Source organism: Phragmites australis, chromosome 13 (genome assembly GCF_958298935.1).
Source record: "Phragmites australis chromosome 13, lpPhrAust1.1, whole genome shotgun sequence".
Lineage (NCBI taxonomy): Eukaryota > Viridiplantae > Streptophyta > Magnoliopsida > Poales > Poaceae > Phragmites > Phragmites australis.
This window is the reverse complement of record NC_084933.1, coordinates 18,930,527-18,949,318: the sequence shown is the minus strand read 5'-3', so window position 1 is coordinate 18,949,318 and position 18,792 is coordinate 18,930,527. Positions and strand designations below refer to the sequence as shown.

The 18,792-nt window shown below is 46.5% G+C and overlaps 4 protein-coding genes across 12 annotated transcripts; all 4 read right to left on the bottom strand.

The window, feature by feature from the left end:
• Positions 1-610: 610 nt before the first annotated feature.
• Positions 611-7,141, bottom strand: LOC133888447 (uncharacterized). 9 transcript variants are annotated; one of them, XM_062328698.1, is made up of 12 exons: positions 6,760-7,140; positions 6,475-6,616; positions 6,072-6,173; positions 5,463-5,578; positions 4,693-4,958; positions 4,517-4,607; positions 3,277-4,442; positions 2,308-2,600; positions 2,053-2,124; positions 1,875-1,942; positions 1,606-1,795; positions 611-971 (listed from the first exon to the last, which is right to left on the bottom strand). In XM_062328698.1, the coding sequence occupies exons 1-7, from the start codon at positions 6,871-6,873 to the stop codon at positions 4,068-4,070; spliced, it is 1,206 nt and encodes a 401-aa protein (XP_062184682.1). In that variant the 5' UTR covers positions 6,874-7,140; the 3' UTR covers positions 611-971; positions 1,606-1,795; positions 1,875-1,942; positions 2,053-2,124; positions 2,308-2,600; positions 3,277-4,067. The 9 variants fall into 9 exon arrangements, with proteins under 9 accessions (XP_062184682.1, XP_062184680.1, XP_062184683.1 ...); XM_062328696.1 differs by having other exon boundaries at positions 2,308-2,591; XM_062328699.1 differs by having other exon boundaries at positions 2,308-2,591; positions 3,400-4,442.
• Positions 951-2,357, bottom strand: LOC133889492 (uncharacterized). The gene is made up of 5 exons (XM_062329994.1): positions 2,308-2,357; positions 2,053-2,124; positions 1,875-1,942; positions 1,606-1,790; positions 951-971 (listed from the first exon to the last, which is right to left on the bottom strand). The coding sequence occupies exons 1-5, from the start codon at positions 2,355-2,357 to the stop codon at positions 951-953; spliced, it is 396 nt and encodes a 131-aa protein (XP_062185978.1).
• A 7,618-nt stretch (positions 7,142-14,759) lies between the features above and the next one.
• Positions 14,760-15,513, bottom strand: LOC133889710 (uncharacterized). Its single transcript, XM_062330167.1, has 2 exons — positions 15,111-15,513; positions 14,760-15,014 (listed from the first exon to the last, which is right to left on the bottom strand). Exons 1-2 carry the CDS (start codon positions 15,213-15,215, stop codon positions 14,760-14,762), a joined length of 360 nt encoding a protein of 119 aa, XP_062186151.1. The 5' UTR covers positions 15,216-15,513.
• Positions 15,514-16,917: 1,404 nt separating this feature from the next.
• LOC133889741 (E3 ubiquitin-protein ligase ATL6-like) lies at positions 16,918-18,456 on the bottom strand. The gene has a single exon (XM_062330204.1). It carries the CDS (start codon positions 18,247-18,249, stop codon positions 17,161-17,163), a length of 1,089 nt encoding a protein of 362 aa, XP_062186188.1. The 5' UTR covers positions 18,250-18,456; the 3' UTR covers positions 16,918-17,160.
• Between the last annotated feature and the right edge of the window lie 336 nt (positions 18,457-18,792).

The following is an 18,792-nucleotide window of genomic DNA, read 5'->3' as shown; positions in this document are numbered from 1 at the left end:
TTTGCGCAGACCCCAGGCTGCCCTCGTGCCGTGAACTGTTCTGGCCGGCCCGGCCACGATCCGAGCGGCAGCGTAGCAACGAGCTACCTCTGCGCCACCTTGCGGCGAGCTATAGAAAACTAATCGAAAGCTTGTGTGCTCGCGAGCTATGCACCGCCAGGTTACGACGAGTAGCAGCAGCCAGTGGGTGGTGCCATGGCAGGGCCGCGCCACGTCCAGGCTGGTCGAGCCGAGCAGGCGACAGCTGGGGGCGCCGATGGAGTGAGGCCGGAGAGGCGGAGAGGGGCCGCAATGCATGTGCGCCTGTGGGTTCGCGGGAACTTCCAGGCGCGTGCCAGTAGGACGCGATGCCGCCGCCGCAGCGCCCATGTGGGATGGCCGCGCCGAACGCGCCGGCGGCTCAGGGGGCCTTTCGCTTGGCGCGAGCTCAGCTTCGGTTTTTTGGTCAGGTCTCGCACGTCAGCCAGAGATGCAAGATCTGAACCGCACGCTGCTGCTTGGCCTCTAGCGCACCGTAAACCGAACTGGTAATTTCTGCTCCATGGCAATATGGCATGGATGCAAATGCGAGGATCATTTGGAATGATGTCTTTTTGTCTGGACAAAGAACAGAGTTTACCAAATTACCATTCCTTTGTAATTACAGCACAACAGTAAGTACAGGAACACTGTTTGTCGGCGAAGTTCATAGGCAGCAAGCAGATTTGACTTCTAGTGGTTCGTAGAAAGTCAGTAACTGTACAAGCACATGACTAGAAAATATCAAGAGAGGTAAAAGGCAAAATGACATGAATCGCGTCTTTTTGCCTCTGTAGTTTCTTCTGTTACTGCTAACAAGTGTTTGCTTCTTTTCATCGGCTGCTATTTTATTTGTCTCCTCTCCTTGGGTTGTTTTCCTAAGATTCATCCTTGACCACATTGTCAATTATAGGATCGACTATTGAATCCGCCTATTTCTTTATCTCGTCAACCTGCTCCATCCATCCCAGGGAAATCATTAGCCGTTTTCTGTATGAATGATAAAGTATTTTCATGTAGACACATGGAGTGCTTGTTTAATTTGACAATACACTTTACTACACACCTTGTATTGGCAAAGCATCGAAAGTAATATTTTGTAAGCAAGAAAACTATTCACCCCAACTTAGGGTGTATGACAAGAAAAATGACAATATGACGAGAGGGTCATAAGGGGAAAGTGTGGCGAGCAACAGATCTGGCAAAACCAAGCACATGGCATGAAACGTCAGACTACCTTACTCCTACTCAACACTCGTATTAAGTTATTTGCATCTAACGCTATTCAGCTTAAAGCAGTTTTGTTTTGCTCTTATAAAATGAGTTTTTTATTCCACTTGTCCTTCGCAATTCATAACTCAGAGCTTAACATGCATGTCACTATCACATTGCGAGTTAGACAGTAAGACTACAATCTACAGATCAGCAACTATCTCCAACTACCGAATATAGCAACGAACGGCTGGTAGGAGTAGTAACTTGCAAGACTCTGCCATGAGCTAACTAAGCAATAACAACATCAGCAGCTGCCGTAATCGAAAGGTAACGTACTCAGGTAGCATTAGATTTCGTAATTAACCTACTAACCTTCTGGATTAGGGCCTCGGCTTTCTCGGCATCCTCCTTGCTCGCATCTGTAACCGTCTTAATCTTCGAGGCAGCCTCATTGAGACCTTCGTTGCCGGGGAACGCTTCGGCAATCTCGCCGGCCACCTTCTCGGTCACCTCTGCCACCGTGTCGACCACCTCGATCGTCACCTCTGCCATCTTCTCTAATCTATCACCGCAGAAGTTGCAATCAAAATTAATGCATGCTAAGATGATATCAAAAAGTGGTGAAAACGATCTTGGTTTACCTTCCGATGTTCTTATCCTTCTGTAAATAGGTATTGCAACTATGATGGCACTAACTACCCACTTGGCCCTGAAAAGTTCATTTGGTTGAGAACGTGAGAAGGGAATTGATCTAACAAACTTAGAAAGGTCTGAAAGTTAACGAGGAAACGCATGAACTGCTCTTCAGTCTTCACTCACCATGGAGGCATGTTGGGTATTAGGAGATTTCCTCCTGACGAATTTGCAGGGCCAGGACTAATTGCAGGAATTCTGAACCAAAACAGGTTAAAAATTATGCCCAAAGTCGTTGTACAGAAGCTACAAGCTTGTTGAAACTGATCATGCATGCCATGATCAATATCCAAGCTATTAAACATAAAGACCAAAAACATATTTGCTAGAATGTGCATACAAGGATCAATACGACAAGCTTGAAGCGAGAGATGCACTTACTGCGTAGCTCCTTTGATCGGGAAGGCGTTGTTCATGCTTGAAGAGTTCATCGTTAAGCTAATAAGAATTCGCCGGTGATGAGCCGATGCAGATACCACTGCGTTCAGTATGAAGTGCCAAAGCCTTTGGAAGTAACTGAAGATTTGAGAGCATCCATGGGATTTAAAGGATTACAGGTTTCTTCTACGTCGAAGATACTCTGGCGAGTATAGCAAGTATATTTCTTGGGGCAATATGCTTGTGTTGCTTTCTTCTGCTCAGTGCTTAGCGTAAAATTAATCAATCTGCAACAACTAGTACTAGTATATAAATGGGGAACGTGACGACTGGTAGGCAGCATGAAGATAATAGTGACCTTTACTACAACAAAGAACATAGAACTGATCTTCTCAAAGCATCATTATAGGTTGCGTTGCAAAGAAGAGGTTGACTTTGAAAGGAGGTTGAGCAAAACTTTACATTAATTATGATTGAAGCTCAGCTGTCTATCACCTTTTGATGTAAGAAACCTTGAAGTAAAGTTTCTTTCATATAAGAAATGAAACACTAGATTATTCAGAGAAAAATGCTAATATATAAGATAACAATTCTGAACAACATATGAGCAAGTCAAGAGTTAAAAAGCACAATAACAATATTAGGCATGTTAATGGGTAACAGAACACAAGTTTTGGCAGCTAAAAACTATTCAGCTAGATAAACTTCAGTTAGACTGATAGAGCGTTAAGTTTTCGATTAACTGAACGACCATGTTGTGTTTCTCTTCACGTTGCTTTTAGAAACAGCAATCCAAAAATAGAATTCCATGGAAGAGTGATAAGCAAGTTAATGGCAAGAAATAGAACAACATGAACAAACAGGCATATCTGGAGTATATCAGATGCAGGGAAATGGTTATTAGAAAGCATGCTTCTGTAAGAAGCCTGAAAACTGAGCCAGGAAGTTGTTGAAAGACGAAGTATACCGTACCAACAAATGAAAAGCAGAGAGTGATCTAGCCAACTCCTTTGCCTTAAAAAGTTTGCACCCTCAAGGCAGATAAATAAAATGCTTGTAAATTCCATCGTCTTGTTAGCATGAGGGATGGATTACCATGTTAATTTAGCACATACAACACCTCATAACCATCTCATTGGTTGAGTAAAAACCTTCATGTCAAATTGTCAACAGATTTTTGAACCACTACTATCTGCCTCCTGCTCAGTGCTGGACAAGCCTTTTCAGTTTAAGGATAGTGCTGCAGGCTGCAGCTAACCATGGTAACTATAAGGCAGGATGCTATTTAAGTAACAATGACATCATCAGCACGGACTTCTTTGCAGAGGGGTGATGAAAAATAAAAGCTTTCGGTGCAGACAGTATAGCAATGGGATAAACTACTTGCTGTTTCTGAATGTTGATCCTGGTTCAGATCTTTACCATCATCGTACTGCATCACCTACTTGCTTCTATGTTACTCCTGACAGCATGTCTCATCTTGTATTTGTGAAAAATGGGTTTCAGACAGCCCGATTACTATTAAATGGCCCAGTTACAGTTTCTGCTAAGTCGAACCATGTCCACACTGTGTAGTCAAAGTCTGATGGTTCTGTCAACCTAACCATGTTGCCGTGCAGACCAGCAGATCAGCAAGAGTTCAATTGATGCAATGAGCAACTAAAACAATTTTTCTTTAAAAAAGGCCTTCAGTGTTTTTTCTAAAATAGATCAACTCAATTCAAATTCAAACTAAGCCATGTGTTGCATGAAAAATTACCATCTCACGGTATTGGCATTGTCAAGGAAACCAACTCAAAACGTCCATCCTCGACATTCTTCTCAGGGTTGACGGAAATCTGGAAGCAAAACGGACTGTTGTTTCTTTGGTTCAGCAGACATCTGATCATAATAAGCCAAATAAGATGGAAATTAGGCTTTTGTTCAATTCTTCTCCTTTTTGCCATCCCTTTGTTGCCAGTGTCATCTATCATCCCAGAAGTGCTCGAGTTACCAGACTCATAGGTTTCTAACAGCATGCATTGGTAGCTGTTGTAGCATTCAGATACATCATCTGCAATGATATTAGAAAATAAGATCTCCGCAGCTTTATTCCTTACAAGCAAAGGAACTTGTCCAGATTGGTCACAGACATATATCTGCATATAATGATAAGATAGTTTTACATCTTTTTTTTAATAGAAAAAAAAATTCAGGTTGTATGACGTCTTACCATAAATGGCTTGTATATCTGGCCAAGAACATGTAGATACTTTGGGTTGTTAGGACAATCAATTGCAAAAGTGCTTTCCCCATGAAGACTTCTGCATAAACATTCATTACATCAAGAGAAGAGCATTATAATTCTCGATGTATAAGCAGATGGCAACACGGTACTAAGGTACCTACGTTTGATGTAGAGGTGAACCACATAACTTGCATCCGGCAGTAATGAAATCTCGGACAATATCATGGTGCTCTTTCAAGGAGTGTTTGTCAATGACTGACAAGTGCCCCTTGAAGTGAGAGGTTGGAGAAGTTACTAAAACAATCTTGCCAATACATGCATAAACATTCACATTACATGTCTTGCTCTGAGAGAGTAGTTCTGATATCAACAAGAAATATGTTGATTCCTTCTCTTTTGCTTTCCAGTTCTTCGATATCACCTGCAACTGCAGCATACTACTATAAGAGTTTTACTGCATAGTGTGAGTAACTTTAAAGAAAATCTCAATACAGTATGATACCAAGATGACAATCAAACATGATGTTCAAATTCTATCACTAGGGTACTTATTAACTAAGAATCATCAAGGGCCTCAACTTTTGTTTGTTTTTTAATCGGTGTAATTCCAAGGTAAGATGACGTAAAACACAGAAGCCACATGCAAAGGATATTAACTAAGAATCATCAAGGGCCTCAACTTTTGTTTGTTTTTTAATCGGTGTAATTCCAAGGTAAGATGACGTAAAACACAGAAGCCACATGCAAAGTTCTTGTATTGTGAAATCTATTAACAAGCTCATTTATATGATGGCAACTCGGTGGTTGAGCCTCTAAGTGAAAATGTTCTAAGTGAAAATGTAAGGGCAGGAAAGAAGATTTAAGTATGCAGTTTAATACATTATCCCATACCCCCAGTTAAACTGAATTGCATTGATTCAGCATACTTTACCTCATGATAACTTTCCCTAAGAGCACATTTAGTGTGTAGGGTCCACTCTGCCACTTTTCTTAACTTTGATCTTGTAGAATCCCCCACTTTACAACTAGTTATTAGCTCACCTATTCCTACAAAAGAGTACATGCTAAGTTATAAGCCAGAGTACTGAAAAAATAATTTATTAAGCTCATTTATCTGCTGAGAAACTCTTGAAAGAATAGGTATCAATATAAACTAAGAACGCCTGATAGTAAGTTGCACCTTAGTTTGGATGAATTAATTCGGCAGGAAAGGATTTTGCAAAGAGAGAACAACCCAGACAAAGTATAAATAACAAATTAGCACACAAGATATAGATGAAAAATAAAGATTTCAGCAACCTGAAGCCATCATAGCTTCAAACTCTAGCAAGCCCTTGTTTGAGCAACAATAATTGTCAGTAGTAATAAACAGAACTGAGTCTCTATTCAACCAACAACAGTGTCAACAAAGCCTTACTGTTACTAGCCAATGTATGCTTTCATGTGCCCTATATGGTATAAATCAGAGAAACTAAGATACAATTGCCTTTGGGAACAGAACATTATTAAGGAGTGCACCAAAAATCGAAGTGAAGAGTACCTTCAGGGCTCATCAAGTCCTTAGAGTTTAACAATACTTGGACTGCAGATATCTGAGAAGCTCTTCCCTCCAGACCATTCCTAAATTCCACTATCCTAATATCTGAAACGAAATAATAATAAGCTTCCAATTTAGCAGCGGACAAAACAGACCTAATTATGTTGGCATACACATATACTAGATGGATTTACCAAGGTTAAACTGAAATTTGAAACAAACAGACCTAATTATGTAAATCGAAAAGAAAATCAATCTCATGGTTCCCGAAACGACTGATTCATGTTACAGTAGTACATGTGAAAAGAATTTAGCATTCTATTCATTCCACGAAGCTTTTTAATGACAGTTGGAAACACTCTAAATGTAAGATTCAGGTTACAGAGGAGACAGATATGATCCTTACTTTGCAGTAATAAGACATCACCAGCGATTATGGTCGAACTATTCTTGGAGGACCACAGAGACACACTGAAGCTGGACCTTGTATCGTCACCGACTTCAATGATGGTTTTATGATATGTCCTCCCAGTTGTAGCATTTTGTTCCTAGGAAGGGAGAGGAAGAGATGAAGCCTCATGATGTGTTCATATGTATCAGTAATGTACCAGCCGCCACTCTATAGTCTATACTTTAACCCCCAAATATTGTCTCAAATTAGCCCAGAGAAGGACGTGGGATTGCGTATCACCTGGTGGGGCAGGACGCGGCGAACGGACGCCAGCAGCTGCACGAAGCCGCCGACATGGCTGGCGGCCGCGGAGAGGTCGATCAGCGGCCCGTACCAGCTCACAACCCCTGTCATGGTGCCGCCGCTAGCTGGCGAGTGGCCTAGGGCTTCGTACCGAGTTGTAGAAGAAACTAGACTCTGGAACCCGCCTTCCCGCTAAGCCTACGAGCGCGGCGGTCGGCGGAGGAGGAGAGCGCGGGCCGCGGGATGGTTGCTGCGCCTGTGCGCGGTGCCGTGCCGCTCTGCCGCCGCCAGGGTGGGTTGGCCAGAGGCGGAAACGGCCGGAAACGAACGAGAAGATCGAAGGGGAGAGAAGTGGCGTGGGCTCGCGGATCGCGGCGCCCAACAGTCTTTGGATTGGGCAACATTTTGGGCCAGCGGGAACAGATACCTGGGCCCAGCGAACACGCAAAACCGGGGACAGCAAAATCGGCCGTTTTTCATTTTTTAAATAAAAATTGTAAATATATAAATCCGTTTTAAAAATTACAGATATATACTCCCGTCGCCCTTCTCCTACCTCCCATTGGAAATATAATATGTTTAAAAATAAAAAAAAATATTACGTTACAATGCTTCAAAATTCAAAATGCTATCAAAATCGTTATGAAAAATTCTTTAAAAAAATTGTAGCATAGAGGATGTTAACATCTAGCTTTTAAAAAAAATCAAATCAAACAATTATTTATAAAATAAGAAATAAAAAGACAAATTTCACAGCACTCTTTCATTGAGAATTACGGTAGACGAACGGCGGCACGGCGGCTTAGCAGGTGCCGGGTTGCGTTCATGTCCAAGCGGTGGGTAGGCGCGAGCGGCTGGAACGACAGCCATCGGACGAACCATATCACATCACAACATGCTTGGCGACGTCACTTTTCTTGTCATCGTCCCACCAGGTCTATCCCCCGAGGTAAAAAAGAACAAACGGAGGATGAAAGCAAAGCTATCCTATCCTCTGCCATTATTCCGCCCTCTGTCATTATTCCGCGAGAAAAGTTTAGGAGTGTTTGGTTTATAAAACAAAATGAATTTATTTTGTTTTTAGCTATTTAGATATAGAGTAGCGGTGTCGGACCCCTCCTTTAGGGTCACCTCGTGTAGCTCATACCAGTTCTTGGATCAGTAGCTGGTACGCACGAACTCCAACAAAAATAGACATCATAGTCATACATCGAATAAATACGATAATAAAATACAATACAGAGTTCATTACAATAGAAGCCCGAAGGCATAATTTTACAAACCCTCAAATACAGCGGAAACACACAAAAGCGACCCAAGCCCTACAGGCAGCTTGAGTGCAGACGAAACCAGCTTCTCTAATCTTTATCTCCTTCGACGAAGTCAGCCTCTGGATCATCTGGATCCACAATTAGCAAGTATGAGTACATAAGGTACTCAGCAAGTCCTACCTCAAGCGGAGAAATTAGATGCTTAAGGTAGATCAAGGATAAGGCTGTAGAGTCTTTTAGGTTTTGCGGAAAGCTAGTTTTATTGATGCAGGGTTCATTTTGCAAAGACTAACTTTTAATAAAAATACTTCCAAGAGAAATACATAGGTTAAGCTTATGGGGGTTGACGGCCCTGGGGGAGATACATCCGTCCCGCTAGTTCCCACAAGACTTTGCCACCGGACACACAGTCCAGGAGGCTTAGGGCACAAAGCCAAAACCATTCTTTTAGAAAACACGGGCACACATCCCACTCACACGCCAAGGAGTTACTCACGCCAAAAAGCTAATCATTGTGACCAAACCATAGCATGTCCTTAACCGAGGACACGGCTATTCAGATAGGTTTTAACACTCTACAGAGGTTGTATACTTTACCCATAAGATATGCACAGGCTCCCACCTTAGCAACTGGTGAAGCCGTCGTAACGAGACGTAACGACCTCACAACGAAACCACAATATCCACCCATGGGACACTAAGATACCAGGGGCTTTAGAAGAAACACGGGAAAGATCACTTAGCAATCCCAAGGCTTGACTTAGCCTCAACAATATCACCAGCCGGACCTTGGGCTACACACTACCCAAGTCTTCTCCTGATCCCCATTGCCACTACCGGCCTCCGGGTGGGTACCGCACTAAGTCAGAGGTCAGAGGGGTTAGGTCAAATCCTACCCATACAGGCCATGTGGTTGTACGAGTGGATACTAGGTGAGATGTCACAGCGAACCGGTCCTTATACGACCGAGGTAAGAATCTCCCAGCAAGAACACCACAAAGGCGAACCTTGCTCCAAGGTGGCTCCCACCTTTGTGGGGCACCTTACTCACCCTCGTCAACACTACTCTAGAGTTTTTCCAAGAACACAAGTGTTACACGCACCAAGCACCAAGCACACACCATTTCACATTGTAAAGCATGGTTATCACATGTAAATAATCTAGTTTTTTCTTTTGAGCAAAGCAATCCTAAGCATACTAGTAAACAAGTAATCTTTCAAGCAATCATTATAGTTGATGTTGGGAATCTTTTAGGGTTTCAACGGAATAATGGTAATAATGACAAGACATGGGATAAACAAGTTGGGTCATAACTATTCTAGCATTTCTTTAAGAATCATAACTAATAATCTAAACATGCATACTCCTATTATTTGAAACAATGGCTCTACGGGTTGTGTTGAAAAATATAGGATCAACATGGTCAACGGTTGCAGGACTTGCCTTCGTTGAAGTCCTCGTCTGCTCCTTCTTCAAACTCCAGGTCCTCGGGGTCGTCCTCGAATGCTCCCTCCTCTAATAATCGCAACAACGACAAAGTCACAATCAATCAAATAATGGCCAAACAATTTACAAAAATTACGAAATTGGCATGATTGGATAGATCTCGAATTTAGATGAATATCAGTTGAAGAATCGACGAAAACGGAGTTAGGACGGAGGAGAAACGGGCTTCAGAAGTTTTGCCGGGAGAAAAATTCAGAAAAAGGAAAAAGGGGAGAATATTCCTGGAATATTCGGCTGAGTCGGCTCGGACTGGACTCGACTCGCAGCTCAGACTCTCGGCTCGGCTCGGCTCAGCGGCTCACGGCTCGGTTTCTCGGCTCGGTGGCTCGCGTCGGTGGGCTCGGCAGCCGGCAGCTCGGCTCAAGGAGCCGGGCCCACATGTCAGCCACACGGGAGGGGAGTATAAAAGAGAGAGAGAGAGCAGAGAGAGAAGAGGGCGGCCGGCTCGGCTCGGGCACAGAGGAATCGGGAGGGAGAGAGAGGGGCGACGGCGGCGGAGGCCGGCGGCGGGACAGCGGCAGGCCACCAGCGGGGGGCGGCGGCGGCCGGAGGGAGAGTGGCTTCGGCTAGGCGTGGAGAGGCAGCGGCGGCCGGGCGACGGAGAACGGCGGCGGCCGGCGACCAGAGCTCCAGGTACGCTCGGGGAGAGGAAGAGAGAGGAGGGAGAGGAAAGGAGAAGGGAGGGGTGGTGCTCACTGGCGGCGAGGTTCTCGGAGAGAGGGCGGCGGCGGCAGTGAGTGCTCGGGAGAGAGAGAGAGCGAGGAGTGAGGAAGGGATGGGGACGAAGACACTGTTCACCGGCCTTTATAGCGGCCGGTGGGGCGAGGAGCAGCGCGCGGGACGAGGATGCTCGGGGCGCGAGGCACGGCGCGGGGCGCGAGGAGAGGGCGCGGCGCGCGGCGATGGGACGGCACTGCGCGGCAGGCGGCGGGGCAGCAGGAGCGCCAGCGGTGGTGGCAGCCCGGTCACGGGTGGAGAGAGAAGAGAGAAGGAGAGAGGAAGGAGAGAGAGGGGGGGGGGGGGGGAATTAGGGATTTGACAAGCGGGATGTAACACTTACATGATGTCTTTAGATTTAGGGTCGGATAGGCATATGCAGTGATGTGACAAATTATCTAGTATTTAGCTAAGTTAATCATAGATATCGTCGTATCAGGTAGTTGCATCTCTAATTTTACATGCCTCAAAACACCCCAAAGCTTTGCAAACGCTTTACAAACAATGCCGTGCCTGATGCTAATTGAATCCAAACTGATATCCTCTCTCAAGTCAATAATTCGAATAGAGGAGAGGTTTGTAACATTTTTGTAAGAAACTTTTTAGCATGTGTACATTGCTCCAAATGAAAACACACATTCCAATCAAGTTTCTCTCAGCAAATTTAAACGCGAATCAAACAGTATATTCTTTTTTTAGCACCAAATTTTCTTACCTAGTATCTTCTTAAAGACCTTTTAATAGAGGTGTAAACCTAGGGTTTGAATCTCGGACCGATGAAGACGCATCCTTACGTCTTACCCGCTGGTTTGCATATTCTGCCTTCATTTTCTTGGTTGAATTGAATGGTGCGGCATCCTGATGAGCTGTTTAACGGCTTGTCGCAGTAGCGGAACAGTGTTTCGCTTGATTAACCTTCGATGAAATTTGCAGTGGTATTTGATCTGATCTGAGGCATAAGCTGATATGACTTGGTATAGGAAGTCAGGAACTTAAACCATTGCTGACTTCTGACGCTTATGATTCCAAGGTTACACGTTGGATTCGATGGAGACCTGAAGAAAAAGCTGACGGGCATGGTGACCATGATAAGCAGGAGACGGAAGCACCCTATGGTCATACATATCTCATCGATCGGCAGCCAGCTGGCGACGATAGCCCCGACGGCGTGTGGTGGACGGGGGCACAGGGCGGCGGTGGCGGACCGGTCAGTCGGTCGGTCGGTCCCAACGCGCCGCTGGGCGATCTATCTGCGAGCGCGTACCAGACAGGGGATTCCGTCTCCGTCAGCAACGACGGGGCGGAATCCGGCGGCGGCGCCAGCCGGGCGGGAGCCAAAAAGCAGCCCGTGTAATGGAGGGGTAATCTACGAAAGTCGTAATCCAAAGGGACTGATTTGCAAAAGTTTGGATCGCAATTAATATCCACGATCCAAATTAGGGACTGATTTGTAAGTTATCGGATCACGATTAATAGTCACGATCCTATTAGGAACTGATTTGTAAAATATTGACTCATGATTAATAGTCGCTATCTAAATTAGAGAGTTATTTGTAAAATATCGGATCGTGAGGGTTAATAATCGTGATCCAATGTAGGACTGCTTTAGAAAACTTTGAACTCTTTGTAGCCGTTAGATCCATACGTGCGGTCCAGATTGAGTTAAAGTAAGCAGGCAACTGGTAGTAGATATTTGCAGAATACACCTTGTTCCTATCTCCCCCTTTTCATCTTCCTCCCGTCTCCCCCACAACCCTCCCCGCGCTACGGTGGCGGAGCTCCGGGGAGCCCCGGCGGGGCGGCCACGGGATTGGAGATGGATATGCGCTTGTGCCCTGAATCGACACTTGGCTCCGCGCCCACGCCAACTGCCCGCTCTGCGGCTTCAATGTGCCCGACTCCGCCGTCACCGCCGGCTCCGGGGGCCGCGCGCGGGTCCAAACACACCAGCCGATCCCGTTGCGAATGCCAACGCCGCAGCAGAGAAAGAGGCAGTCTCGAAACATACACTGTATAGCTATGTTCTTCCCTGCAGTTCTGATTAAAGAACGACTGTTTTTTTTTGCTTGGTTTTCCTTCATGTGCATGAGTAACAATTGCCCAAGAAGTGTAGGCGCGAGGGATGAGTCCTCTTGGTATCATTGCCTCGTAATTTTGGCGTCCCACTGGAACGCAGAAGCTTACAGAAAATGGTTTGATCTCTATGGAAATGTAGGAAAACTCATGCATTTAAGTAGAGCCTTAGCCCCTTATGTCCTCTTTCATTGAAATTGAAAAAGGAAATGCGCGGGGAAGATTTTTTTTTCCTTTCCTGAATTGTATGCACTGATTAGGACTAGTCTCTAACTTACAATTTTAATACATCACATTCTGAGCTTTTTGAGCTGTTGGATTAGGCTTATCTGATCATCAAATTCAAAAGCCGTTGCGGTCAAGGGGTGCCGATCAGCCTCTCCTTTTTGGTTTAGATTGCTTTTCTAATCTTAAAAGTGTGCTTGAAAGTACTTGCATTTCCTTTTTCTTCAAAGTGGTTGCAGGAAATTATGCAGCACGCAAGAGATGATATTTAGTCAAATAATCGGAGTTTCCTAGGAGAGATTGTGCAGCACACAGGGGAAGATATTTAGTCAAATAATCGGAGTTTCTGAGCACAGCTCGGTAATACAAAATGATATAAGAACATGCACTAATACTATAGCAACTACGAACAACGTTTAAAACATTTCATAGACGTTCTCTGGCCACGTACATCTGGGATAATATTACTGCCAGCACAAAGAATTCCTTACTATTCATACACAAGGCAAACAATAGATGGAGGTGGGCAATAAATGGGGAATACACAACACCAAGCGTATATAAAATTCAATTTACAGGAGCGTCCACTCCATACAACATGAATCAGATATGGAAAGCAAAGACGGAGCTCAAATACAAATTCTTTAGTTGGGTGCTCGTGCAAAACAAGATATTGACGGCAGATAACCTAAACAAAAGGGGCTGGCCACCTGACCCTATATGCAAGATGTGCGAAAAAGAGGAGGAACCACCCCTTCACTTGGGCAAAGACTGTGAATTCACTGCTGCCGTTTGGAGTCAAATTGCTTCATGGTATGGGTTAACTAACATTACTGCGCTAAATCAACACCACAACCTCATTGATTGGTGGCGTGCGGCCTCGAAGAAGGTAGATAAACTCAACCGCTTGGAGTTTAACGGTATCGTCATCTATTTTTGGTGGAACATCTAGAAAGAACAAAACAGAAGAATTTTTCAGAACGAGCATCTCTCCATACTTCAAGTGGCCGCCAAAACCAAAGAGGACATTGAGCAGTGTTGTGCAGCTTTTCTTCTCCGCTAAGCTAGTAGTTTGTTTCCAGTTGCTCCTACGTTTGTAGGTGGTTCTTTCATGCTGCTTTGTTTCTAACCCCTTCCCTTGAGAGGATCGGGGTTCGGGCACGCATTTGATGCGTCTTAACCTGTATCCTATCTTCATCCCTCTTTAATAAAATCAACAGATCTTATATCGTCATTTTGAAAGAAAAAAAACAAACACAAGTAATGTAGAACTGAAAGTGACTTTAGGAAAATTCTACAATTTACCGCTGAATAACTTACCATGTTACCTATATGTCTTTATTTAGTTAATGACATGTGGGTCTAGATCTCATATGGTATCCTGGCAATAGATGACATATTATGATTAGACGGTTATTCGATGCTATATAGTGAATTTATCCGTGACTTTACAGTGTATATGCTGATTGGAACTAGTCCCTGCTACTACCTTACAATGTGGTGCAGCACAGTCTGAGTTTGGAGCTGTTGGATTAGACATATCCGATCATCAGCAATTCAAGATGGTGCCCAGCATCTTTTTTGATTGTTTTCTGTCTTTGAAGTGTGCTCGAAATTGCTTGCATTTTCTTTCTTCAAAGTGTGTGTGGGACATTATTGTGAAAATAGCACATTCAGGAATAGGTTGCTCTATTTCTTGAATTATTGTTACAATTCTTTTTTCCTCTCTACCTAGCCATCCACGATTGGATACCCCTACCTTTAGGGCAACACCAGGGGGCCTCTCTCCCTGTGGTTGAGTTCCTTTTTTTCCTTTCTGAAGTGTTAGGATTAGAACATTCATGTTACGTTCACGAGACCAATATCTTAGCAGTTTTCTAAAACGCTAGTTTCAGGAATGGAAACAGTGTTTTCTAGGTATGTGCTGCGCAGTGATGGCAAAAGTGTAGTTTCAAAACAAATCATGTGTCACAACCGTGTCAAGTTTGGCGAAAGCATATGCACACCACAAAGTTCCGTAGATAATTTTCTACGCACCACAAGAATTATCTGACAACACGCTGGATTTATTGTAGCGTTTGCATGCAGGTCAGATCATGCCGGCATGCGGCACACATCACAGACGTCGAAATATAATTTACAGCATGGGCAGAACACTCTTTCGAATTGATGTTATGGGGAGCTGGTGTGCATAGCTGGTCACTTCACGTTCCCGATCGGATCACACTGCCAAGGCCAGCTCCCAAGGCAGTCTCCTCCATGGTAGGTTCAGGGAGGCCGCTCGGTTCCGAGTTCTCCATGGTAGGTTCAGGGAGCTCGCTCGGTTCCGAGTTCTCCATGGTAGGTTCAGGGAGCTCGCTCGGTTCCGAGTTCATCCCGACGGCGTGGACGACTCCTCGTTGTCCCTCACAGTGATTTGTCAGTCTGCAGTCCGGCGGATTCGGCTGCTTCTGCTTCCCCTGCAACGGCAAGGCTCGACGTGCCCGTTAGCTCGTGCGCGCGTTACACCCCTACCTGAACCCTGGAACCTAACGAGGTTTTGTTAGGGGACTCACGGCGCTATGAAGGGAGAAGCCGCCGGTGGCCATCGCGGCGAAGTGCAGGCTCGGGGACCCGATCAGCCTCGCCCTCGCCGTCGCCCTCGCCCTCGCCGAGGCCATCTCGACTACCCGTATCCGATAGGTGTACGTGAAGTCTGGGTGCACGAACTCGTCCGCTCCCAGGGCTGCATTTATCGTTGCATGCGAACTCGGAGGTTCCAACTTCCACTCACGGATCTTTCTGATTTGCTAGTGAGGTCCAAGTCTCCTCTGCGAACGGCCATATTTCACCTAGCAATGCCCAGCTACTGTCAGTTGAGATGCCCAAACGGCCCGTGTGCCCGCGGTTTTATGCATGGTTTGGACGTTGGAACAGAGCTCCACTAGCAATCATGGCATGTGGATCAGCGGATGTGTCTGCCTGCAACGATCTAGAATGGATTACGCTGTCGCGGTGCACTTACTTGTATATACAGCAGTACAAGAACTGAATCTGAATTCTGAATCCGCCTGATTGGGTGGGATGTGCTTACCTGGAGGCAATGCAGCTATCTTGACGTGTATCAAGCACCAGTTCCAGTGTGCTGTGTGCCCAAGCACGAGACATTTCGGCTCCGTTGACAGAGGCAGGTTGGGCACGCACAACCGCAAGGATGTCCAGTCGTGGATGCCTAAAGCCCCGTTGCCTGTTGTTCTGTCGAGCCTCGCGCCGTACATGAGCATTTGAACCAGATGGTGGGGGTTTCTGTTTCGCGGCATCAATGTTTCTGCCATGCGTCCACGGCACCCGCGCCGGGCAGATGGCACGCCGCCGCCTCACTCGTTTCACACATAGGAGTTTAGATATCCGTTTTTCTCTTAACAAATCGGTGCCGTGGATTCCCGTCGCTTCTACAACAAACCGTCGTGGCGACGTCAACCGTAGCCATTAGCCACTACGCGACGCGGCCGTGCCTTTGATTGAAATGGTGCGACGCCCTTATCCTTCCATTTCTTTGCTGTTTCTTTATGCTAGTCACTGTTCAGCACACGAACCTTCCCCGTTGTTTATAGGAGCTCGCATTTGTCCCCACATGAATCTTTCAAAGGTAGGTTGACACAGACACAGCCAACAACAAAGGCGGTTGCTAAACTTCACACGCAGTGAGCGCCCTTTTCGGTCCACCGGACCCGACACCGGACATGGAACTGACGGATGACATATTCTCTTCAACCTTCAATCAAATCGTGCAGCTATTTATCTTCTTTCTTACTGTTTTTTTTTTCATGTGTTCACCCCATCCTTGCCCCACTCATCTCCAACGACGAAGACACCATCGAATTTGTTACTACTGTCCCCATAACGCTAATCCTAGCACGCCGTGATACACCTACCTACTCTAACCCACTGACGATCCTCTCCTCCCATAAACAGCAACGTGCCCACCACCTTACCGCCTCGCCCACAACCTACCTCCTCTAGAGTTTTTTCTAAGCTGTGAATGCATAGAATCTTTCTAAATTTGAACCTGAAAATCCTTCTTCTCTAACTCCGATCGGAGGTAAACATCGTCTAAAATCTCACCTGATTTCAGGCAATGTGAATAATAGAAGCGTGAAAAACAAAAGGCAAAAAAAAAAAAAAGAGCAGCATGATTTGCAATCCCATTACTGAGAAAGAACATCGTAGAGAATTATTAAAGAGACATCACTAGCTTAAAGCTCAAGCTCGCAGGAAAATGCTTCTTCCACGAACGTAACGTCGATTCCAAACAAAAAGAAAGGTTTATCTATAATCTCAAATCAAAACGAAAAGAAGGCTCAGATTGTAAAGAACGGCGGGGAAAACCAAAGAGAAGTGAGAACCCCCATGGTTCTCGAGTTCTTCTCTCTTTGTCAATTATCAATTCCACATAATCTACAGGCCAAATCAATTTTGCTTTGCAAAAGTAAAAGCTATAAAGTAGCTAGAAAATTCAGGTCGCTATCACGAAATATTCCTAAGAAAAGAAAAGAAAATAAGCACAACTTGTCAAATTTTACAGCCAAGCATTCCAGCCATGGTGGCGCCGCCGGATCGAGGTGATCACGGCCGCCCCGCCGCCGGTGGCGAGGCCGCGCCCTTTCTGCTCGACTCGCCGCCGTCCCTTCCCCTCCGCGTCGACACGTCCCGTCCCTTCCGCACCGAGCCGTCGCCTCCGCCTCGCGCCCACGACACCGTCCTAACCAGGAACGCCTGCCACCGTCGCCCGCCGTGGCTGCTCCCGCCGCCTCCACCGTTTCCGAAGCTTCCTCCTCCTCCTACGCGCCGTCCACCTCTCGAGCTCCCGTCGGAGCTCATGTCCGAGAGGTTGATTAGGCTCGTGGCGTGCCGCAGGCGGCGAGACCTGAGCACTTCCTCCCTCACGTGCTGCGGAAGCCGCAGCGTGAATCGCTCGTGGTCGCCCTCCTTCGCGGCGGCTGCCGCCGCCGCGAAAAGTGAGTGCCCCGTCGAGTGCGACCTCGGCAGCCTCGCCGCCTGCCGCGCGCTGCGCAGCATCTCGAGCTCCATGACTTCCTCCTTTCGATCATCCTCATCGCTGTCCTCCTCCTCATCCTCCTGTACCGGTATCGCCACGGCCTCCGGCGGCGGCGAAGGCTGGCGCTGCGCCGCCTGCTCCGGCGACGCCGGCTTCTCAAGGTTGGCGCGGCACAGCGGGCACGTGACCCGCGCCTGGAGCCAGGGGTCGATGCACTCCGGGTGGAACGCGTGGGAGCAGTGCGGCAGCAGGCGGAGGTCGTCGCCGTCCTCGAACGCCGTGAGGCACACGGCGCACTCCAGCACGCCCTTGCCGATCTTGTGCTCCACGACCTCCCTGTAAGACACGATTGGGAACGTGGCGACCACCGCAGGGTCCAGCCCGCGCTTCCCCCTCCTGGACGGCCCTCCGGCCCCCGCTCCCGCGCCCGCCGCGGCGTGCGCGCCGGGATCGGCGAGGCGGCACTGGTTGATGTACGCGCAGAAGAAGAGCAAGAAAAAGAACACGATGATGGCCACCGTGATGAACGTGGACATCGTGCGCCCTAACGGGGTCGGCTGTTGCTGCTGCGGCAGCGGCGGCGAAGACTGCGCGTCGCCGACGGCCATGCCGCCGCCCAGGAGGCAGAGGACGAGGACTACCTCTCGCGTCCCCATCGCTCGAAACGCAGGGAGGCACACAGAATCGGACGAAACTACTAGTGCTTGTCTGCTGCGATGGGATTCTGCTTTAACGACCGGAGAAACTGCCGTGCTCGCCTAAATCCCACGCCCGAATTGCCCGCCTCTCGTTCTCGGCGATGCGGTGCTCGCCTTTTTGCTCTTCCAAACGTGCCTCCTCGGCTCCTCTTTCCCTTTTCTACATCTGGTTTGATCTTTTTGACTAATTTAGCGTGTCACTGTGACGTGTGATGTGATGCAGGGCATGCTGGTACTGTGGCTATGGTTTTAGTTACATTTAGGTAAACGGTAACAGGTCTCAGCTGTAATAAAAAATACGTAGTTATACCGGTAACCGTTTAAAATTTGGTTAAAATTCGTATAAAATTTATTTGTTAAAATTTAAATTTTGGACAAAAAATACTATATTTTTCGTTCGGTAACCGGTCTGATCTTTAAAATTGATTTCACTTCATTTAGAATGGTTTTCTCGAATTTTTCGTATTATCGGTAACCGCTCGGTTTTCTCAATTTATCGAG